This window comes from Chaetura pelagica, unplaced genomic scaffold, assembly GCF_000747805.2.
Source record: "Chaetura pelagica isolate M959 unplaced genomic scaffold, ChaPel_1.0 scaffold76, whole genome shotgun sequence".
Classification (NCBI taxonomy): Eukaryota; Metazoa; Chordata; class Aves; order Apodiformes; family Apodidae; genus Chaetura; species Chaetura pelagica.
In genome coordinates, this window is record NW_009970723.1 from 7,739,019 (window position 1) to 7,762,659 (window position 23,641).

A 23,641-nucleotide genomic window follows, 5' to 3' on the forward strand; every position below is an offset into this window, starting at 1 on the left:
CAGCCACACTATTCCTGATGCAGGCCAGGATGGTCTTTTTGGCCATCCTGGCACCCTGCTGGCCCATGTTAAGACAGCTGTCAGCAAGCACCCCCAGGTCCTTTTCTGCCAGACAACTTTCCAGCCACTCCTCCCCAAGCCTGTAGTGCTGCCTGGGGTTGTTGTGACAGGAATTCAGAACCCCGTACTTGGCCTTGTTGAACCTCATACAACTGGCCTTGGCCCATCCAGCCAGCCTGTCCAGGTCCCTCTGCAGAGCCTTCCTACCCTGGAGCAGATCAACACTCCCACCCGGTTTGGTGTCATCTGCAAACTTACTGAGGGTGCACTCAATCCCCTCATCCAGATCATTGATAAAGATATTGAACAAGCCTGGCCCCAACACTGAGCCCTGAAGGACACCACTGCTGACCGACTGCCAACCAGATTTGACTCCATTTACCACAGCTCTCTGGGCCTGGCCATCCAGCCAGGTTTTACCCAGAGAAGAGTACACTTGTCTATGCTATGTCCTTTCTCAAGCTGGGTAGTTCAGAAATGTCTTCACATGCCATGCTGTCTCTTTTACATTCAAATGATTCATTTTGCCAGAGGGGATATAAACAAAACATTAACTACCATTTTTTATGCACATTTTTGACTCCTTGGCTTCCCAACGTGTGTTCTGTCAAACTCACATCAGTCAGTGCGGCTCTAATGCCCATTTTGTGAAAAGGAAAAGACTTCAATCATGTTTCCTTCTTCCATAAGGGATGAAAATAAATTACTAAAGGAACACTGGATTGATAGAAACTCTGAAGGATAGCCACTTGTACTTTAACATGTTTTTCCAGTTCTTTCTTTGCTTTCATGCTCTTGTCCAAGGATGGTGCAGGTCTGTCTGCTCTGATCTGAAGTGTGTTTAGCCTTCAAAGACAGAAAGTTAGCAGCTCTTCATTTCATGGATGGCCACGTGGTGAGTTCCCCCATCCTTGCACTCACTACGTCCTAACCCTTTTACTTAGTCTTTTCTTGGCTGGTGGCTGGTTTACATCCCTTTCACACCATCCCTAACATGTCTTTCTTACCTGTAAACAAGGGGAAGAGCTGAAACCTTGGGAATACACTCATATCTCAATCAAAACCAGCCCCTTACTACTCTCTTCTAGGGCTGGGAGGTTTGTCCTGTTGATAGTCTTGTTTCACAGTCTATAGAGCCTGGTTTCCTGATTATTTCCTTCCTTTTAGTGGATGATTCATATTGACAAAATGAGTGAACTGTAACATCACTGGGTGATGTTGCATTTTGATTTAATAGGATGCTGTGGTTGTGTCAGTGGAACAAAATAAAACAGTATTGATTTCAGAGGCTTGATCTGTTAATGCCTTTGCAGTTACATAGTTGAAAAACAATGCATTGCTGGAAAAAAAACCAACTACTTTATTAAGACTGTTTTTGTTTCACTGACTTGTTTCAAGTCAATGCAATAGTTTTCCTTAGCGTGTTATTGCCATGTGTCTGTGACACTTTAAAATCTTCGAGTTTCTCATGCCTGGTGTCTGTGCAAAGAGGAGACAGCTACCAGAACAGAAATGATCTTGCTCCTGAATAGTGAAGGCTCAAAGCTGATCAGCGTCTCCCAAATGATAGGGCAGGATGGTGCTGTTTGACTGGCCTCTGGTTACTCTCCAGTGCTTGTTCAGCAGTGCTTGTTTCTTTTGAGTTTGGGACTTGCTCCAACTTACAGATGACCTTAATAACAATTGTTTCTTGATAGAATCATACCATCATTTTGGTTGGAAAAGACCTTCAAGATCATTGAGTCTCAGTGTTGACCTAGCACTGCCATGTCCACCACTTATCCATGTCCCTACGTACACGTCTACATGTCTTTCAAATATGTCCAGGGATGGTGACTCCACCACTTCCCTGGGCAGCCTGTTTCAGTGCCTAACAACCCTTTGGGTGAAGAAATTTTTCCTAATAACCAATCTAAACCTCTGCTGGCACAACTTGAAGCCATTTCCTCTCATCCTATCACTTGTTACTTGGGAGAACGACACCTGCCTTGCTACTTCCATTCACTCCCTGCCAGAATTAGAGCTCTGATGTGTGTGTATGCAGAGAACCTGGGCTGTTCTGTCTGCACACTTCCAGGTTGTTTCAGTTTAAGATTTGTTTTCTTGCAGAGAGAGCAGCTCTGATCTATCGAGCCTCAAAAGCAGAAGTAAATGCTGAAGGGCTGAAGGAGTGAGCCAGGTCTCAGCTGCAGAAAGACCTTCCACCTGGTATCTGAAGTTTATTAGGACCTGCTGCCATAGCACAGCTCTCCAGGTTTGCCTCATCCCATGTTTTTACTTTCATGTGAATGCTGCCTGTTTCTAGAGTGACATTCACTCCTTCCCTCACTTCTTATGTTTAAGCAAACACCAAAGAAAAACAGAAGGTCCAAAGAATGTTTATGCTGGAAGTTCCCCCAGGCTGCTTGGGAATGAGTGACGCGTGAACATGTAGGCTTCGGAAATCAATGGGATACAAAAGCTGAAGGGCAGGGGGATTAAAGTGTGATGGAAAGGATTTAACAGTCTTGCTGGTACTGTGCCCCTGCCTAGAGGCAGGCTTTGCTGTAACTAAGTGATTGCTGGCAGATATTTGTCTAGTTAGGTCTTAAAGATCTCATTGATGGATGATCTTTCGCCTCTCTAGCCACTATCAAGTGTTCCATTGTCCTAATAATTAAAAAATTGCTGGGGGATTGCCCTCCCCCCAACATCTAACACATATGTTTTAATTAGTAATGGGAGTTTGTTACTTTTTGCTTTGTGGGGTAGGGAACAGCTGACTGACTTCCTATACCAGTCCTTTACAGTACTATCAGCATGCCCCTTGCAGTCTCCTGAAAATCTCCAGGTCTTTCCATCTCTTTGGACAGGCCATGTTTCCAGTTTGTGTCCTTTGTTCTTCTCTGGACATTTGCCAGCTGGTCCACATCTCTCTTGATATCCAGTCCCCAGAACTTTAGTTCACTGAAGCAAGTTACCCAGTGAGGTTGTAGATTCTCCCTTCTTGGAGATATTAAAAAACCACGTGGACACAGTCCTGAGCAACCAGCTCTAGATAGCCCTACTTGAGAAGGGGGTTGGACCAGATGACTTCCAGGGGTCCCTTCTAACCTCAGCAATCCCATGAGTCTGTGATCTGAGGCCTTGCTACTGTCACCCATTTTACCAAGATTCACTGAGGACTGAATGTGAGCCATCACTGTGCCCAGGTGGCCAAGAAGGCTAACAGCATCCTGGCTTCTATCAGAGATAGTGTGACCAGCAGCACTAGGGCAGTGCTTGTCCCCTTGTGCTTGGCACCGGTGAGGCTGCACATCCAATACTGTATATATAATATATTAATTCAATAGATGTACTGTATATACAGTACTCAAATATCCCCCACTACATGATGGACATTAAGGTGCTGAAGCATGTCAAGAGAAGGACAATGAAGCTGGTGAAGGGTCTGGTGCAGAAGTCTTTATGAGGCGCATCTGAGGGAATTGCGGTTGTTGAGTCTGGAGAAAAGGAGGCTGAGGGGAGACCTTATTTCTCTCTACAACCGCCTGAGAGGAGATTGTAGCAAGATGGGAATTACCTGTCCCAGGTAACAAATGATAGGATGAGAGGAAACTGCCTCAAGTTGTGCCAGTGGAGGTTTAGATTTGATATTAGGAAAAGATTCTTCACCAAAAGGGTTGTCAGGCACTGGAACTGCCCAGGGAGGTGGTGGAGTCACCATCCCTGGAAGTGTTTAAAAGAAATATAGATGTGGTGCTTAGGGCCATGATTTAAGCAGTTAGATTTAGGTTATGGTTGGTGGATTTAGGTTATGGCTGGACTTAATGATCTTCAAGGTCTTTTCCAAACAGGATGATTCTGTGATTCTGTGATTAGCAAATGTTCCCATGTATGCAATGTCAGGACATTAGAAAACCAGAAACCACGTAATCTTAGAATTTCCTCTAGTTAAAGAAATAATATATTAAATTATTTTCAATACTTTAAAGACCCCACAAAACTTCAGTGACTTCTTTTTCCTTGTGGAATTATTACCTCTGGTAAATTTATCCAGCTCATATTTTTACTGTAGGGTAAGGCTGCTTGCAAATGCAGGCCTTGTGTGTCAGTGGATGTCTCTGTCTGTGGGTAGGATCAGATCTCTGAGGTCTACAGTTACAATTTGTTTGGAATTTATAGCCTACTTCTTACCTTTGGTGCTTGTCTTGTCCACATGCTGGTGCTGTCCTCTTCCGTCCTATGTGAAATGTAGCCTTCTGGGAGGCAGAGATCCAGGCTTTCCTGTATGAGACACAGGTACAGCCGGGTGGGTTTCATGTGATAGTGGCATAGCCCTTAGGAGACCTGCAACCTCAGTGCAGTTTGTTCAAGTATGTAATCATATTTTATCAGGCAGACAATGTGCATTTCTTATACGTACTTTACTGCTTCCCCCCATTTCTACGTTTGCTTTCTTCTTTTTCATGTATTTGAGCTTATTTTATGTATTCAATAATATATTAATTTTGCTTTCAAGTCAAACCTCAAGGCCATCTCTGGAATACAAATGTGCTTAGGAAAATTCCTTTATGAAGCTCATATGTAGCTTTAGCATCTGTTAGCAAGTTGCTGTGAGTTCAAAAAGCTTGAACTTAGGTCTCCCAAGAGGTAAAAATACTGTGATTAAATCTCTGTGGGTTCTTTGCAGGAGAAGCTTCCTTCTCTCTCTTCTCTGCAGAGCCTTTCTGCACATCAGGGGTTCACCTCTTTTCTTGGGCTGGCACTAGCAGTGGCAGAGTCACCTCTGGAGAAGATCTGGGGTGATCCCACAAGTCGTCCCACTGATGGTCAGCCTTGCTACCTGAATGCCTTCTGACTGTGCTACCAGTCAGAGATCAGAGTGGATCTAGGTCAGACTTCAGAGGTGCAGGTCCTTCCAGGCTGCTCCCAAGTCAAACAGTCCAGAGTTGGGCACATGAAATTGTCTGCACCTGTTGTTTTAGGTCTCAGAGCTCAATTCTTAGCCACAAAACAACACAGGCGCAGTCAATGTAGGTGCCATTTTTCTCCAGGGATTCAGGTAGAGGCTCTTGCTCCCGATCCCAGATCCTCCATGCCCTGTAGAGAATAGCTTCTTGTAGGCTTCCCCTGCCAGCACATAGGGTTTGCTCTCTCCCTGCAGCTGCTGGCCAGCCTGCCCCTTCACTTGCCTCTCCCTGCAGAGGTGAAGCCCAAGGCTTTGCCCTGGGGTGGGGGTTCCATCTGAAAGCTGGTGTTTCACTCACCTAAGGTGCAACCAGATGGGATTCTGGGGCAGAAGAGGAAGGTATGTCTGCCTTTCCTTGAATACCAGTAGTTTGAGAAAACTAAATGAATTTGTGTTGGAGAAGGAAGAATTTTAGAGTGTTTTGATTGCTTACCACTTCCACTGATTTTAAAGATAAATATTTTTAAAAGCCCTAAACCTGATTTGGTAAAACTGGCAATATTTATGCTGAATTTCTCAAAAATTAATAGGCAAAATTTCACCCATGTCCGGTTAAGTATGTGCTTAAAACTGTGTCATGACAAGTACTGTAACTAACATAGTATTTAATATACATCTTTTAACTAACTAAAAACTATTATTGAGACTATTTTTAATTAGTTGTTGACTGCACTTAATGCACATTGAGTTGCCAGAGTCTGTATCTGTACTTATTTTTTTGTGCATTTGGTAGGATGGGTATGATGGGCAGTTCAGTTTGTTTACAGATACTAATAGATAAACATTCCTGGTGAAAGACTATGAACAAGCTGTCTAGAAATCCATGCATCTTCTGCAGATAACGACTGGTACCTCTGCCATGTGACACTCCTTGCCCCAGAAGAGGAACGTCTGTCCTGGGGCATGTACCCATACCCCTACCTGGCACGTGTCGATCCAGATGCCCGAAAAGGCACCCTCATCTACCAGCTTGTTGCATTCTACAGTAACAATGAAAACACCAGTGCTGGCATCACTTACACACTCATTGCAGGTAGGTCTGTTCTGCTGTTGCTGAGATACTGGCACAGGTTGCCCAGAGAAGGTGTGGATGCCCCCTCTCTGGAAGTGTTTGAGACCAGGTTGGATGGGGCTTTGAGCAACCTGCTCTAGCGGGAGGTGTCCCTGCCCATGGCAGGGGAGTTGGAAATAGATCATCCTTAAGGTTCCTTCCAACCCTAGCCATTCTATGATTCTGTTCTGAAAAAAATGGTAAAATTATGTTAAGTGGCAGATTTTTCTTGACATTTCCCACTTTATCATTTTGTTGATAGATTTTTCCCTTGGGTAATCCTTAAAGATACAGCAGATACAGCAAGTAGAAGGTGGAGGTGCTTTAAGTAAAACAGTTATGTGGATGGGAATATTTCTTGCTACCATATTCTTGGCTTTATTTTGACATTGATTGTGGCCTTAACATTAGCTTAAGGCACTATTTCTTGCCTGTTCTCGTCTCTTTTACATTGCACCAGTCAACAGAGCATGGTGAGAGTGAAAGATAAGGTGCATAACTGGAGAAGAAGGAATGCATGCAAGGATGTAGGTAGATGAGTTGAGGACAGCTTACCTTAAAAACAGTGAAGATGTAAACATTCTTGTAAACATTTTTCAGACCAACTTTATGTGTGCAAAAAAGCGGTTCCGAGTAGATAAGGATACTGGCATTATCATGACAACTGGTTTGCCTTTGACGTGGAACAAGGAGTATGTGGTCACTGTGGAAGCCACCGATGAGTACGGCAACAAAAGCCCCTACGCCTCCATTTCCATCCTGGCAGGCTCCCGCCCTCCACAGTTCACCAACATGTCCTACAGTGTCTTTGTCCCTGAAAATACCCCAGTGGGAGAAAAGTAAGTTGTACTTCGTTAGGTGAGATCCCTCCCTGCAGTCTGAGAGCACAGAAAAGCAACATTTTTGGGTTATTGCTTCTCAGGGCTGTGTGTATGTGTCTGCCTGATACACTTTAAAAATCAGATTATGTTTTCTGAAAGAAATGCTGCCTTTTCTGGTGTTTGAGAGTCTCCAGTGTGGCTCATGGTGTAGTCTGGGATGCTGGAATTCTGCTGAAATTGTTATTTTAGAGCTCTTGGAGTCTTATTGCATTGCATTGTGAATTCAAACAGCCAAGTTCCTGGCTCTGCATCTCCTGGAGCACTTCAGATATAAATGAGTACTTGAAAAATACTGCCTTAATTAACCAGATTTGGAGTTGTTTGTATCCCGTTTGCCTTGTATTTACATTTTTAGAGAGGCAAGTCATTGCTAGGCTTCTGAGATAACAACACCCGTGTGAAGTGCAAATAGATACAGCCAGGTCTCTGAGGGGCTCTGCTGCTGTGTGAAGAATAGCTCAGCCAAGTGGAGAGATGCTGCCGAGCTGGCTCTGGTTTTATTGTCACTGTTCAGCTGCCTGAGAGCAGCATGGGCTTTTATGGCACCATGTAGCAGGTGGAGCAGTGCCATAGGGCCTTTCAGGAGTAGGAAACCTCAAAATAAGCTGATGAAGTAGGAAAAATTGATGGAGATGTGCTGCTTAGTCCTTAGAAGAGACTGAATGAGGAGAAGGAGGGAGATTTGTCTCCTTTCTTGGAGCATTCACCATGATGGGCTTAAAGTATATTGTCAGGCTGGCCAGAGACTGCTGTGAGAGATGAAGCTGCAAAGGGTAAGTCATGGTAGGGAGTCAAACCTACATTTAACGTCCTGACAAGGGGGAGAGCAGGGTCTGGAAAAGCCCTGTGCTTCATGGGTTTCCTATCCATATCAGAACCAGTTGCTTTTCTGAATATACAGCTTCAAAGAAAGTAAAAAATACAGTAGCTCAGTTGTCTCTGTAAGTGAAAATGAACCAGTAACTGCTGTCAAGTATTTGGAAGGGTACAAAAGGGGAAAAAAAGATGTATTCACATTAGTAGGAAGTTGAAATGGGTTGTTAACCCAGCCCTACTATGTCAGGGGATCAGATTGGTTAGAGAGGGGAGGGTAGGTGGGCTCCCTGTAGTGCAGGGATTTCCAGTCTGAGTACAAAGCTGAGCCCAGACTTGACAGAGAGTGAGCAATTCACCTTTTATCATCCTCATCTTCCTCTTCCAGGTGCTCAGGAGACAGCTTTTGTTGTTGTTGTCTTGAAGCAAAGGGTTATTCTCTCATTCTTTACAGAGTAGCAGTTGTTGAGGCTGTTTCTTTCCAGAGCCAGCCTCTTTCGTACACTCTGCTGACAAACCCCAGTGGGCTTTTCAAGGTGAGACAGGAGAGTGGAGAGCTCAGCCTGACCCACCCTGTGGACTACGAGAGTGAGCACCACCTCTACCACCTCTTGCTGAAAGCCATGGAAGTTGAGAGCAATCTCAGCAGTGTGACTGAGGTACGTGGGTCACTTCACTTCCTACCCACTGTCTCTGCAAGCTTCATTACCTCCTTAGTGGGACCAGTTACACACAGGGATAGCCTAGAAAACTCCTGAAGATGCCTGGGAGGTTGTAGACCTTATGGTACAGGCAGAAGGCTGGGCTCCCCCCTCTGGGTTCAGATCTAGGCTCTGCGAAACATCTCTTGTTATTTCTCTTGGTTTTGCCTCCCATCTGCTTGGAACTGAAGGAGAAAATGCTTCTCTGTGTTACAGTAGTGTGAGGAAAAGTTTAGCATTGGAGGCATAAGGATGGGACAGCAACAAGAGCAATGACTGCCCAGGCAGTGACCAGAACAAGGTGACTATTTTCCTAAGTGTAGAAACTAAAATCCCCTCTCAGCATGTCCTTTTGTCTCAGGTCATGGTCCATATCACCGATGAAAATGACTGTTCTCCTGAATTCCAGCACTCCATTTACAGTAGAAACAACATTCCTGAAACCATTCCTGTTGGCACATCTCTACTGCAAGGTAAGAACCATCCTGGGACCTTTTGTTTCAGTCCTGCTGAGTACCAGTGTTACATGTGCATGTTCTCAGCATGAGGAAGTGCCAGGCAAGCAGTGCCTTTGTGAGATGTAGCCTTCCTGGAGAGCCATAGGTGGCTATGCTGGAAGTAGACTTGGGAGTGTCTTCAGGTGAGGACAGCCATATTGGGTCACACAGCTGTGCCCAAGGAGGGATCCTGTGGTATCCCAGGAGCAGTTAAGGCAGCTGACAGGCAGTGACTTACTGGAGTGCCGTAACTTGTTTCCTTTAAGTCCCTGTCTTTTAGCTCAGCTTCATAATCTTTTTATGTCCTGGAAGCAACTGTAACTAGTTTTTCTTTTCTTAATGTGTTAAGAAAATACCTGTCACAGATGTGTTCTGCCTAAAACTGGGAGAATACTTACAGGCTCACTGTCGGTATTCACCCTGGAGCAGGGGCAGGTGCTAGGGTGGGTGATTGAAACATGGGCTGAGAACTGAGAGGGATCATGAACTGTGTGAGAAATGGGTGAGTGCCAAAGCAAGACTTAGTAAAAATGTATATGTCTATGTTGTGTCTTTTTGTAAATTTCCTTAATTTGAAGCTGAACACTTGCAGGCTGCAATGGTGATAAGAAGCTTAGCTTCCCTTGCATAGCCACATGCTGATAACAGGGCTACAGGGCCTGCTTTCTCTGAACAGTTATCAAGAGAGTTCAGAGCTTGCTGTAGCTCATTTTTTGGTTTAGTGGCTCTTGGAAAGAAATAAGTTTATTGGAATGAGTAACCCCTAAAATTCCTTAGCATGTAATCCTCCTTAAAGAGATGGATGCTGTTCTCTCCAGCAGACTTGTATAAAGCTGATCAAATGTCACCCATGTCCAAAGCAAGCAAAATGGCAAAGCTGTGCAGTTGTATCCTGTTTGGTTGTCTTGCCATACATTTAAAGAAGAAGAGCTTTCTTAGGAAAGAAAATGTGAAGGGGAAGTATAGTGAGAGTCAGTGAAAATGTGTGGGTGAATGCTCACCTTGGTGTTGAGGGGCTGAGCAGCGTTGGTAGTGGCTGCAAGGAAACCATATGTGCAGTCACTGGTACCCTGTGCTGGGTGAGTGTTGTGCTGTAATTCTTGAGGGGTGGGATGTTGGAAGCTCAGAATGTGCCGTGAACAAATACAAGTGCAAATTTGAGACAGCCTTTGCCATTCTGTGGCTGACTGGGTTGCTATTGATGGCACTGAAAAAGATAGCACAATGTATGCCATTTGTTAAAACTGTGGGTGATGTAAATCAAGGTTTTAATTGTCAATAATTTTTATTTTAACACACTCGAAGTCTGACGTGCCATATTTGTAGTGTTGATGGCTACCTGCACTAGCTGAGTCAGTCTGACTAGTCCTTACGGGCAGATATATGCTCACTGCATGTGCTCTAAGATGTCTGGGTGCAAACAAGCTGTGATCTAAGAGGCATGGAGGGATGCTATCAGCGGGGGTTTGTGTACTCCTGCAGCTGCACCCCTGTGCCAGCAGAACAAGGCTCTGAGGCGTGGTTGGTGACTTTGTGCTAATTTAGAAGGCTTAGAGCTGGGGTGAGCTTGCACTAAGCCAGTTTAGAGTGCGTGCAGAGCTAGCACAGACCTGTTTGTTGTTGATGTATGATCCTCAAAATACCTTTGCAGTGCAGATCAGTTTGCAGGATCAAATGAAATGGAAGAGGAATGGAATTCCAAGTTGCTGTTGGGAAGTAATGCATGTTTTTGTCATGAACAAGTACATTTCACATTCCCTCTTTGCCAGAAGACATCTGGGGAAAAAAAGTGTGATCACTAAGCACACAAAATTATTATTATTTTTTATGGTTACATTGTTTCACTAATGACTTTGTAGATTAAATTAAAACTTTTCAAATCAACTACATTTATCAGTTCCCTCTAAAAACAATATTTAACCACTAAATGTAACTGTTCAAGTGACTTTCATTTCAGTACAGCAAAAGTGACTGACTCTAAAGTGCTTGCTTTTTGTAATCTGCAACACGCCCAAACATTTATTCACAGCAGGATTTTGAGAGACGTTAAATAAAATCTTACAACTACCCTAAATGTCCTTGTAAATCCAGATGAGCAATTTTTCACAGGCAGACATAATTGAGGTTTTTTGCAACTAAATTTTGCACAGCATTTCAGTGTGCGTTTTAAATAATTATTTTCCTCTTTGAGAATAATTAACCCCTTTGAGTTAATATTCTGATCCTGATGGATCCTTGTTTCTTCATCTCATTTTTGAATGATGCTGTGGGTGTCCTTGCCCTGCAACCTGTTTTGCTTCCAAAAAGCTATGTGCTGTGATGGCTGCATCTGTATCCTCCTGGTAAAATAAGGCGTTTGTTTAATACTAGTGTGGGTATTAGTGGAAGCCTCATTGTTTGGCAAGAAAAATGGCAGGGTAATTAAAGAGGTGAGCTCCTGCTCTTAAAAATCACTTTTGATACTATGTTGTGAGCTCCAGCTCTTTGTTCTGCTAATTTGCTGCTTCTAAGCAGATGGGACACCCAGCCTACTGAATAAACACTTGCTGGGGGGGAATGTTTAATCACTCTTTGTACCTTGAAGCACCAGGTAATTAAAAAGTACTTTAGCTATAACATAGCTGGGAGCTAATTAAATTTGAACAGCATCCCTGGAGAGAGTGAGGACACAGTTTATGACTGACAATGTTCTACCGACATGCATATTGATTGTGTGGTAATTACCAGTGCTGACTGCTATTTGTAAAAACGTGTTGTGTCATATTGGGATCACAGTGCTCTTGCAAACTCCTTGCTGCGATCACTCAGGCTGGCTTGGAGGTGGGGGGAAGAGTTGTTTTGCTTTTTCACTCCTAACCTCCTGCTGGGTTCCCAGACTCTTAGCACAAAAATAAGGCTTGTATGGATGAAACAGATTTGGATGACGTCTGTTCTCAAATAAAAGTATCTGAAGTTTACTTGGTAGGAAATAGCTTAACCAACCTCTTCCGCAGCGTGACCGTTCTGCTCAATGTGTGCTCTGACAGTGCTTGCAACAGACTGCGACTCTGGCCCCAACTCTGAGATCACTTACTTCATCCAGAGCACTGATTTTTCCATCACACATCACGGGGTCATCAATTCTAACCAGAGGCTGAACTTTGAGCGAGCAAACCACATGTATGAGTTTGTGGTGATAGCTGTGGATCAAGGCCTCCCCCCTCGGACAGGGATGGCGTCCGTGCGGATCCGAATGGCCAACGTGAATGACGAGGCTCCCGTCTTCTCCCAGTCCGTGTAAGCCAGCTGGAATGCCTGCTTTGGTTTCTAATGATCCTCCTCATATGTGTAATCGTAATATCACTTGGCTAAATCTTCTTGTTTTGTGCAACTATAATAACCAGGGAAATGGAGGGGTAGTGTGTATGAATGTTATAGGACTCGGCCCTTCAGTTCCAGATTGTATCCAAAAAATGTGCCAGTTGTGATACCAGAATATTGACTTTATAGAGCTTTGTTGACTTTATATTGAGAGGACAGAATGAGTAAAAGACCTAACTCTGTAGGGAATGATTTTGACTGTGTTGACTCCTAGTTCTGAAAGTGATTATCCATACACAAATGTATGGCAAATTAAGCTGGTAGTTAGCAAACGCTAAAACTTAATTTTACCATCAGCAGATTCTATTATGAGCCAACTTTATGAGGCCCTGTTTGTTCAAAATGCCTTCTTTCCTTTCTTGAATTAATAAAACTAATGTTTTTCTAAGTTTAAACTATAGACATGTTGTAAATATAAAACTTAAACACATTTATTTACAAAATGAAATACTTTTTTGCATTCATCTCTGTGGTATCTGGTGCTTTCCATTAGTAGATAGGGATATGACAAACACCGCAGGACAGATACTATTCCTTTTTCTCATCTTTAGGGTTGAGAAAAATGATCCTGGTCTGCACTGCAGTGTAGTATGGTGCATACTCATGTCTTCCAAAAGGTCCTTGGAAATTACGTATGGCAAAAACGCAGGATTACAATCCTAAAATATATACTCTGTACTGAACAAAGATGCTGCAAGTCACATCTTAAACTGATTAAAATGGCTTGGTTGCATGCCTGAAGCTTAAGGAAAATTACACTCACAATGACTTTATAATCCTTGACTGATTGTTAACATGGTGATGGTTACTCCGGTACTGAACGTGCTGCCATTGCTTCCTTATGTCCATCAGTTACAGAACTTTCCTCTCGGAAGACGCTGGTCCCAGCACCTTAGTGGCTACTGTTCGGGCAAAGGACCCTGATGGAGATGGGGTGCTCTATCTAATTACTGGAGGCAACGAGGAGGGCAACTTTGAACTGGATAGTCAGAAAGGTAAGGAAAGAGGTTTTAGGCACAGTTATTTATCTTTGAGAAAATAGTATCTGTGATAATCTGCTCTTTGATACCATGGCCTTTCTCCAAATACTAACCAAAACTTGGGGTCCTGGTTCAAAAACTTAGTGGTCTTAGGTGATCAATTCCAATGTTTTGCAACCCAAATACAAACTGAACCAAAAATACAGCTCACTTGATTTTGTTTGTTCACACAGTAAAATGACACTTGATGCTTCCAAACGTAGGTATCATTAAACTCCGCAGAAACCCACCGCCCAGCCTGAAGGGGCCACAATACACCCTGAACATCACTGCCATAGATGACAACGCCTCGGGGGGGCCCACCCCTCTCAGCAGTTTTGCTGAGGTTATTGTAGGAGTTAATGACGTTAACAACAACAAGCCTGTCTTCAGAGAGGTAAGATGTCTTTCTGCAGATATTCTTTTCCCATAATCCATCCATAATTGAGGTTATAAACTTCTTGGCTCCTTCTTGGTGATGTGCTTGCAGAATGAATCTGTAAGTGAACACGCATCCAATTTTTTTCATACTTATAGTCCAAAGTCCTCATTCTCTTTTTTCCCTTCCTCTCCCTTTGAGCTTGAGTTCTTTGTGAGTATAAGTGATTTCCTTCTGAGTTTTTTCTCAGCTCTGCTGGAAAAATTATTGATACTGTGCAGAAAATTCATGTAGTTCTGTGTAACATATGTAGGGTTGGATATTTGGGTGTGTTTTTAGTGTGCTTACTACAGCGACAGCACCTGGGTTCTGGAGAATCAGCCTCCAGGCACGTACGTGCTACAGGTGGAAGCTCACGATGCAGACCTCGGCGTGAATGGGGAGGTGAAGTATGGGCTCATGCACCGAGATGGAGCTTCCCTTGGCTTCAGCATTGACCCAGACACAGGTCAGTAGCTTTCAGGTTACTGAGACAATGTGAAAATGGCTTTGCTGGTTGTACTGAGAATGCCAGCGTATGAGTGTGTCCAAGTGGGCTCATGCCTTAACAGTCTAACTACTGGGTTAGCAATAACAGCTTGTAGAATAAGCACTGAAAAAAGTTCAGGGTGTATGGTTGGCCATGCATGTAGAATAAATCAAGACAATAGTGATTTAAATGACAAATTAAGTAGGGAAATAAACTCCAGTTCATTAAGAAGATAAAAAGCTATTCTGTATCATCAATCTTCCTATTGGATCGAGTGTAGCTAAAAAAATGCAGAGCAGAAAGTGTGACTCTAACAGCTTGTGTTTATTCACTTCAGTGCAGCCTGACAGTTCTTTAAAACAGTTTATTTCTCCACTTGTGCCCAAATAGGAGGTCCAGAGCACTGCCTGTAGAGTCAGAACCCTCCTACCAGAACAAGGCAGTGACAGACAGTCTTGATGCACTTGAGATGAAGGAGTTATAAACACTCTTGATGTTTCTGTAGTCAGAACAGTAAGATTTGATACGTGCATGTCCAGATGGCACAGGAGACTGGAAGAACTGACAACAGAGCAGCAGAATCGTGGTCCCTAGCATAGCAGAGACATAGCTCTGGAAGTGGCCCTGGCAGTTTCCCAACCAGAACAAAAGATCTGAGAGAGGGAGAATTTTGGTCAGTAGAGAGGAAAAGCTGAATACTGGGAGTTCAATTTATTAACCGAACTAGGTGATTCTACCCTACTGCGATTGGTTCAATGAAGCAGCTTCCAGCTCCTGTAGTAGAAATTACTCTGGTCACATCACTTGTGCCTCCTGTGGTGTGACCTAGAGTAATAATGACCTGTCTTTGGAATATTCAGTTACTTGGACTATCACTGGATTACATCTGAGAGGCCTCTCTGTGAGGAACAGAAAGTCCTTCTGTGCTCCATAAGGAGTGAGATAACAGGGTGTTCAGATTGAAGCTCCTTATATCAGGGCAGCAGGAGAGAAAGCTGTTGACTGCTGGCAGCATGTGACATGTGAGGAGGGGAGAAAGAGGGGAGTATTTGACTTGGTCTTGTCCCAGGTACCTGTTGCAGGGCTGGTGTGGATTAAGCTTGATGGTTGTGCTGTGTGTGGTCAGAACTTCCTCTTGTGCAGGAGACGTGCAGGTCCCTTTCTGCAAATTCAGTCCCAGGGCTGTGACACGCAGAACAGGAGGTGTCTGTGTTCCCAGGAGTCATCACAACCACGCAGAGTTTTGACCGGGAGAAGCAGAGGGAGCACCTGGTGACTGTCACTGCTACCGACCGGGCCCAGGAGCCGCTGATCGGCCTCTGCCAGGTCACCGTCCTCATTGCTGACGTCAATGACAATGACCCCAAGTTTGAGAACAGTCGCTATCAGTGTGAGTGTTTCTTCACTGCATGTCCCCAGTACTGCAATGTGAACCTGTTTAGCAGTTCCTTATAACAATGGTCTTTTTTTTTTTGGTGATCAGTCTTCCTTTGTTGTCAATGAAGCCAGTTACTGCTTAACCCAGCTTCAGTAGAAATAAGCAGAATTTCTGACTGTCCTCTTTATTCAGTGTAATATTCTGAAGAACATTGACAGTCTTCACTCCTGCAGATCAGGCAAATCCGATCCCTTCCCATTCCAGCTTTTCCATGCCTAGTTTTTCTGCACACTGACATTGTATTCAATGTCCCAACACACAACATGACATCCTTGCTGAGAAAGCATCAGCCCTGATTAGAAGAGCAATCATCATCTGTGTCTCTTTGACACAGGACTTCTGTTTGAATAGGCTGGAATGGTATTTATCTCTTGTCAAACAATCCAAAATCCTTGGCTTCTAGCCTGAGATTGGCTGTGAGCTCCAATGCCTCCTGTGACTGTGCTGCTGAGCTAGCTTTTCCCATTTGCCCTGGTGCCATTCCCTTTTTCATCCCCCCATGATAGGCTTTTCATCAGTCTTCCATTTTATTTTACTGGATTCTTCTCCAGTAGAATCCTGCACTTCAATACACTTGGACCCTCTACACTTGGTGTCACCCACATGTGATGAGTGCACTCCCTAGCTACTGGAATAAGGCAGATATTTCCTTGTGTAATTGCCTCAGCAAGAATGGCAATTAAAAAAAGGGTTGATGACACGGCATGTGACAACAACTCAATTTTGGACATCTTCTGCCAGTTCTGTGGAAATGTCAGGCAGGGACCGATGACTTACTAAAATCAAGATGGCTTATCAATAAGTCATTTTTAGTGTCACAGAGGCCAGCATTTTAGCAGGATTCAAAGAGAAGCTGACAGGACTTTAACAAGGAAAAATGACTTGCTAGGAAATAGTCTAAATGTGCATCTACACTTCATAGTTATGCATACGAACAGAAAGAAAATTGTGTTGCACCTTTTAGAGTATTTTATACTGACTGACTCCAGGTGCCAAACTGGTTAAAATGTTCATATTGGGAACAGTAATTTCTGTGTTCCTACCAGTAGGAATGGTCCCACTGGAGAGAAACATTTTTGTACCAAGTAGAGAAGTCCTTGAGGTAAAGGTAAAGTTGTGCAAAGATGAACCTTTCTACTCTGCCTTCAAACATGTCCTTCAGGTGAAACTGGCCTGGATTATTTTTTTCAAAAGTAGTAAAGCTGAGAGGTTGTATTTGATAATTATGATGAATTCAGCATTTCTGAGGAGTGGGCAGACTTACTTTTTTTTCGTGAACACAGGGAACCAGCAAAGGTCCTGTAGCAAAGGCAGTCCTTTGGGATGTGGAAATGACAGATAATAAGGTCACTTTATGCATAGCACTTTTCCAGCATCTATACATAAGTAATCAATGTTTGCACGTCACAGAATTAAAAATAGCTTCTTCTCTAACAAGATCAAATGCTATTAGTCATAGGTTTCTGTTCATCCTGGCAACTGCTAGTTCTTTATTCCTCTGCACTAGGGTGTTGGTCAAATCCCTGATTTAAGCCACGCATCTTGTCATCTGCCTTCAAAACAGATAATAGGGAAAGGCTTAACTTGATGCAGTAGGGATGGTATAGTAATTGTGAGAGTTATGCCAGCAGCAAGCAGAAGTACGTTACATGAGAGAGAATGGCCCTTCCAAGTAATTTTTTTCCCTTACAATTAAATGTAACCAGATTTGACTATAAAAGCATAAATTTAAACACAAACCCAGATATTTTACAGTGTTTCTTAGCAATAAATTGCATTTTCATTAATCTATTTTAGTGCCAGCACATGTCTTCTGAGAGAAGCTTTGGTTGTTACTGACATACAAGGGGTATGAATCCTGGCTAATTAAATGTCTTGGGGGACAAAGGAAGCTAATTAAAGCTTGAATTGCTGTTCATGGAGCAAGCAGTGATGGTGGTTTAAGGTTTTACTGCCCCATTACCACAGACTGTAGATATTAAGGAAAAAAAAACCAACAAAACAAAACAGAAAACACGGCTACTCCAGTTTATACATAGTGTGCAAATCTGATTGTCTCTCCTCAAAAACGTTAGAGACGCATACAATGGAGATCAAAGATACAAAACAGTCTCTGAACAAGAAGTGATTAAGTGGACTGACTGAGTTGTCTAAACCTAATTGCAACAGCCTTCTCAATGCCAGGGCCACTTCAATACACTGAGCTGTTGGAGCTGTAGTCCATGGGGTGGCTTGCCAGTCAGGCAAACACCCATGGCTGCTTGGAGGAGGAACTGGGTCTGCATGGCTGAGGATGGAGAGAAGAGCAGGATGAAAGTCAGATCAGAGCAACCTGAAGACTGGGTTGTGGAAGAGGGGCAGCCAGCAGGGATAGCTTTCCATAGGATTATGCCTCACAGAGAGGAGGGGAATAGGGAATAACTGCTCACAATTTCCCATCATTTTGTTGCCAGGAATCAGGCTTTAGGAAAGACAAAATTAATTACTTCTCTGTGAAATAGGTACTTCAGCTGTGTGGACTCTGCCACCAGATTTTTAGATGAAGTTTGTCAAAGCTGGTTCAAGGAAGAACTGGTCTAAGACTAGGATCACAAAGACACAGCCTCTGTCTCAGGTGGATTGCTGGAAACAGGGAGTGAGACCTAAGGAAAGGGGGATGTACAAAATGATCCTTGCCTTTGCCCTGAGCAGCTTCTGCAAAACACTGGAGCGCTCAGGGGCCCTTTCACTGTGCCTGAGTCTTCATGCTTAGTGATTCCCTGCTGCCTCCCCCTGGCGATGCTGCCACCGGGACTTTCTTCAGCTTAACCAGCTCACTTAACCCAGCGTGTCCTGGGAAAGGGAAGGGGAAGCTAAAAGAGGACTGCAGGGACTCTGTTAGTAGCAGTACTTTATAACCTGCCTCATTACAGAAATTAATATTTCTGTTACACAGCCACGTAAATCAGAGCAAGACCTGCTGACACTGCCTTTGTCTTTTCAAAGACTTCCTCAGCAAAGACACTCCAGTGGGGACAAGTTTCCTCCGTGTTGCAGCTCATGACAATGACCAAGGTGTGAATGCTGCCATCAGCTACTCGATGTTAGAGCATCAGCTGGAATACTTCCAGATCAACCCCAGCACTGGCTGGGTATACGTGAACCGCCCGCTGTCCCAGGTAGTGTGACTCTGCTTGGAAGAAAGCAGCCTCCAAACCCTCAGAGGGTTAACTGCAATCTCTTGGTTTGTACAAAATGGTTTTCAAATATCCTGGACCTTCTTTGTTTGGCAGACAACCCGTATTAGTCGCTATATTGTAGCGACAGATGGAGGGAACAGGAGCAGCACTGTGGAGCTGGCAGTGACTGTCACTAACACGCTCAGCCAGCCACCCCGGTGGGAGCAGAACAGATACTGGGTAACCATCCCTGAAAACACCCTTCGTGACACCAAGATAGTGGTATGTTCAAAGTGGAGCTACCTCCTTCCTTCTTCTTTTCATTTCCGCTTCTTCCTCTGTTATTCTCTATCTCTGTGTTAAGAGGGCAACCCTGATGCCTTGTGCTGTCTCCTTGGCAGCTTTCACACCTGTGCACTCCATTTGTGTTTGTCAGGTGTACCTGTTGCAGAATAGGCCAGTGTTTCAGCTGGCAGCAGTTTTCCCAGTGACTTTTTTACGTTAGTGGCTCTCAGGATGTGCTCCCACAGGCAGCAGCTTTGACTGAGAAGCAAAGCCTGTGCCCTGCCTGCCTAGAAATTCCTTGAATGCTCCCACCAAGACCCAGCTCCTCACTCCTTCGTCCTCAGTGGACTGTGCTGCCTGGCTATAGCTTTTGTCAGTTTAGCTCTACAGTCTGGACTAGCTGTAGTCTGCTTTGGAGCTCTTCTAACCGATTTCTTTTTAACCTGTAGAGACTTATTCTTTAAGGGTAGTCTTGTCTGTAAATTGCCAGATAATTCCTGACTTCCTCCTCCTGCAAGTAATACCACACGTAAAAACAGAGGGGTTTTTGTCTGTATTTTGCCTGGTAAAATGTACAACTTGGTGAAGAACTGGCTTCCTTTTGGATGGCTTCTGTTTTGGAAGGAATAGTGAGGAAGTATTTCCTTTAGCCAGTGATGCAGTTCTTGCTTGACACATTTACAGGCAAGTAAATCTACTGCTGATTAAAGAACTGCAGTGAATCTAAATGTTGTAAAATGAAACCAAGCTCTCTGAATTGTTTCTCTTCAGTTATCCAAATCATATGGGCATTTGTGTTCTTGAAGAATATATATGTGTGTATGTTCTTGGCATCAGCTGAGCATGTAACAGTCGGAGCCCTGTGCTTCATGACTGTATGTGCTGGCTCTTTTCTTCTTCAGACCATCAAGGCCACATCCCCCCTTGGTGATCCCAGGGTTACATATAATCTGGAGGAGGGTCAAGTTCCAGAGACAAACATGCCAGTTCGTTTCTACCTGAAGCCGAACAGAGTGGATGGATCTGCTGCTCTTCTGGTCGCTGAACCGCTTGACTTTGAGACAACCAAGTTTTTCACCCTGACAGTCCGGGCACAGAACGTAGCCATGACCCCTTTAGCCTCCTTTACCACTGTTTGTGTGAACATAACAGGTAAGCTCATTCAGAACAAGAGTATTGTTATTTTTAGTGTAACACCATAGATTAAGGTGCCATCCATGAAATGCCAGGTCACCTAAGAACACTTTGTATGTTTCTGTGCTGCAAAAGGAAGTTGTGGTGTCATTAAAAAGGTATGTTTGGGACAATCTCTAAGTGCAACTCTAAAATGTGAAAATGTGATAATGCAAAAATGGGCTGCGTGAATGTTTATATAACACCAGTGTCTGCTTTTGTGAGTGTACTTACAAAGATTTTCTTTTAATAAGAGAAAAAATCTAGTAAATGTTCCCAAACTATTGAAAGGAGACAAATATTATTAGAAATCTTCTGTGCTATAGAAAGAAACAGCTCAGGTAGATATCAAGCAGAAACCAAATCTGTTTAGGGATTGTTGTTACATTAAAAATTTTCTATTTGACATTGTGGTTAAAAACTGTAGAAATGAAAATGTGAGGGTCCTGATAATAGGTACAGTTTTCAAGTACTTGATTCAATCCTACTTATAGGGGGATTTTTTTGTAAAGCTGTACAAATAAAACTAAAAATCCAATTTTAATCCCTGTTTTTTTAAGCATTAATGGGATTACTTTTGATATGTAGTTATTTAGATGAAAATATGAATAAGTGAAGTCTCCAGCAAAAACATTATCCTTGCTCACCACCACAGAAATGAGAAATCTAAGTGGTAATTTGAATGGGAATCCAACTTCCCTGTTTCACTATCACACCTTTGCCCTGTCTTCCACAGTCCACCACTGAGAAAACCCTTCAGGTTTGTAGAGGACAAGTGTTTCATGTCAGGGGCTGAACCTCATTGTAGATTATGGACCCTGTCCCTGAAGATTTTTCCTATAGAGCAGTTATTGGTATCAGAATTTGGCAGAAACTTCATTTTGCTTACAAGCAAAAATCCATTTTAAATAATTTAGTATGTAATACAAAATAATAATTTAAAAAAAATAATTGTTTCCACACACGTATGCATTAATGGAAGAAAAGAGCAAGTTAAACACCTTTAAAACAGAAAAAGTCATCAGAAAGTTTCCTGTGCAGAATAGGCCTTTATTTATGCACTAGCACACTGAAAAGCAAGTCTTTTGTAGCATCTTATTTTCTTTACCTTGCTCAGTGAATTTGCTGAAACCTATCTCTAAGAAGACATAATTATCTTCTATAAAATTTGGAAAAAAAAGACTGTTAGAAAGTAAGTTTTCACAGATGATTATGCATAAAAGAGAGAAGGAAAATTGGAATTTACAGAAGCCCACACAAACAACTTGCAAAAAGAAAGTAATACAAGACATTGGTCCTGCAAATAGTTGTATGTCAGAATCAATGGAGTCATGTGGCAGTAATAAAACTCGATGTGTCTTTACGGGTTTGCAGAATGAGATATTAAGAATTTTATCTGCTTTTCATAAAGACAGATGGATCCAAGGAGCTGTTAATACAGCTCTGCTGTTTTGGCACTGTGCCACAAGAAAATTACTTTCTTAAAATGTAGCTGTTAAACTGTGAAAAGTGCAATAAGGTATAGGGGACTATGCAGCATTTCTGGGTATTGTTGCCTTACAGACAGAGGAACACTGGACTGATTTGTCATGGGTTGAGCAGGATGATGTGATTCCGGAGCAGTTCAAACAGACCCAAGTCAGTGCTGTCATAGTTCCCCTGCCTGTTCTTTGAGCTCATCTGCTCCTACACAGCAGTTTGAGGGAGGAAACGTGTTAGAAACTGGCCGTTCAAAACACTGGACATACCTTTTCCAGTTTACCTCTCTACAGGGGTCAGGCAAGGATGAGAAGCAAGACCAGTGCTGACATAAGCTTAGTGTGGCTTTGCATGGTGCCTCACCTGAGCTGGCTGCAGAAGGCCAGTACCAGGGCCTTCCTTCCCCTCTGGGATCTCACCATGTGCTTTGTGTTGGATCAGGCTACTTGTCAGATCAGCTGCCCCTGTTCTCTCCAGAAAGTCAGTCTTCTCTCAGAGCACTGTTGACGTGCAGCTACCTGATCCAGCTCATGGGAAGGGGGATCCCATGGCTTAGAGCAGGATGACAAGAGTGAGAAGATCAGCATACTTACTTTGGACATCGGCCTGTAGTTAAATGAGGCTAATGTGCAAGTGCATCTTAAATAACCATTAGGCCCTACAGCCTAACACAACTGACTGTGCTGCCCTGCAAAGGCCAGGAAGACTGTTTTACGCACCTTCCTTGCCAACTCTATAGACTCTACAATTTTAATTTCCATTGCATGTTAATCAGTCTTTCATAAAATGCTTACATTAACTACTGATGTAGATAACCAGCTCTTTACAGACTGTGAATGAAGGTCTCCTGGCTCTGGCATTCAGGGACTTGTTATAAGGAGATCTGTGGTCAAATTGTTAGCTAGTATCTTAGCAGGGATTAGGCCACTGTCTCGCAGAAACTGCTCAATGTCTATAAAATGCCTTCTGACAGCTACCATGAAAATGGGAAGACTGAAAGCAGGATTGCTTCTTACTGTGAACAATGTGAGTTCTTTCTCAAACCAAAATCACAATTGTGGGGGAAAAGAAAAACAAACAGTGAAAAAAAAGATTTCAAACATTTTCTCACCATGGTCCCTGTCACCTCCTTTTGCAGATGTCAACGATAATGTTCCATTCTTCACGTCTTCTAACTATGAGGTGTCTGTGCCAGAAGGAGCTGATGTTGGCACATCTGTAGTTCAGGTGTTAGCTACGGACTTGGACTCTGGCCTACATGGAGAGGTTAGACCTTACATCCAATTCTTTTCCTCCCAATAGGCAAGTTTTAGTACTCTAATCAGTGAGAGTGCACAAAGAGCAGATGACAGGGTAATGAGCCACAAGCACTTCCTACAGCACTCGTCAAGCATCTGTCTAGCATATGCCAGATGTGCATAATATGGGATGTGGGGAGAGAAGATGGTGTTCATGGTCTTGGGATCCTGTGTCATAGCAGTTCATCCTGATCCAGGAACCATGACAGAGCACCACTATGTGATTCTCACGGTTGCTCCCATGACAAGGCAAGTGGAGTTGGCTGCAGAACATGTTTCTAAACTCTTGCCTCTTCAGCTCATTGTTTAATTGACCAGCAGTGATTATGGTCAGCTAAATACAGATATTTAAGTATGATCAATTAAATAACTTTTCATTTCACCATCACTGGTGAAATGGTTGGTCAAACCAACCTTTGACCATCATTGTCATAATGAACTAATCATAGGAAAAAGCAGTGTTATGAAGGAAATAGCTATTTTTCTGAGCATTTTCCTGAGCCTTTTCCAAAAATCGTCCTAGCCCTTCTGGGAGAGACCTCTGGCTGGTAGAGATTTGCTGTTTTGTA

The 23,641-nt window shown here is 43.2% G+C and overlaps 1 protein-coding gene across 1 annotated transcript in view; it reads left to right on the forward strand.

Annotated features, from left to right (window-relative positions):
• The first annotated feature begins 5,745 nt into the window (after positions 1 to 5,745).
• Positions 5,746 to 23,641, forward strand: part of LOC104396648 (neural-cadherin-like) — a 39,824-nt gene continuing 21,928 nt past the window's right edge. The window contains exons 1-15 of the mRNA XM_010006507.1: positions 5,746 to 5,749; positions 5,850 to 6,048; positions 6,629 to 6,635; positions 6,687 to 6,901; positions 8,211 to 8,415; positions 8,819 to 8,930; positions 11,981 to 12,230; positions 13,167 to 13,309; positions 13,558 to 13,730; positions 14,052 to 14,220; positions 15,461 to 15,631; positions 18,665 to 18,837; positions 18,952 to 19,119; positions 20,025 to 20,274; positions 22,913 to 23,040. Of these exons, the coding sequence (XP_010004809.1) occupies positions 5,746 to 5,749; positions 5,850 to 6,048; positions 6,629 to 6,635; positions 6,687 to 6,901; positions 8,211 to 8,415; positions 8,819 to 8,930; positions 11,981 to 12,230; positions 13,167 to 13,309; positions 13,558 to 13,730; positions 14,052 to 14,220; positions 15,461 to 15,631; positions 18,665 to 18,837; positions 18,952 to 19,119; positions 20,025 to 20,274; positions 22,913 to 23,040 (2,367 nt within the window). The remainder of the gene's footprint in view (positions 5,750 to 5,849; positions 6,049 to 6,628; positions 6,636 to 6,686; positions 6,902 to 8,210; positions 8,416 to 8,818; positions 8,931 to 11,980; positions 12,231 to 13,166; positions 13,310 to 13,557; positions 13,731 to 14,051; positions 14,221 to 15,460; positions 15,632 to 18,664; positions 18,838 to 18,951; positions 19,120 to 20,024; positions 20,275 to 22,912; positions 23,041 to 23,641) is intronic.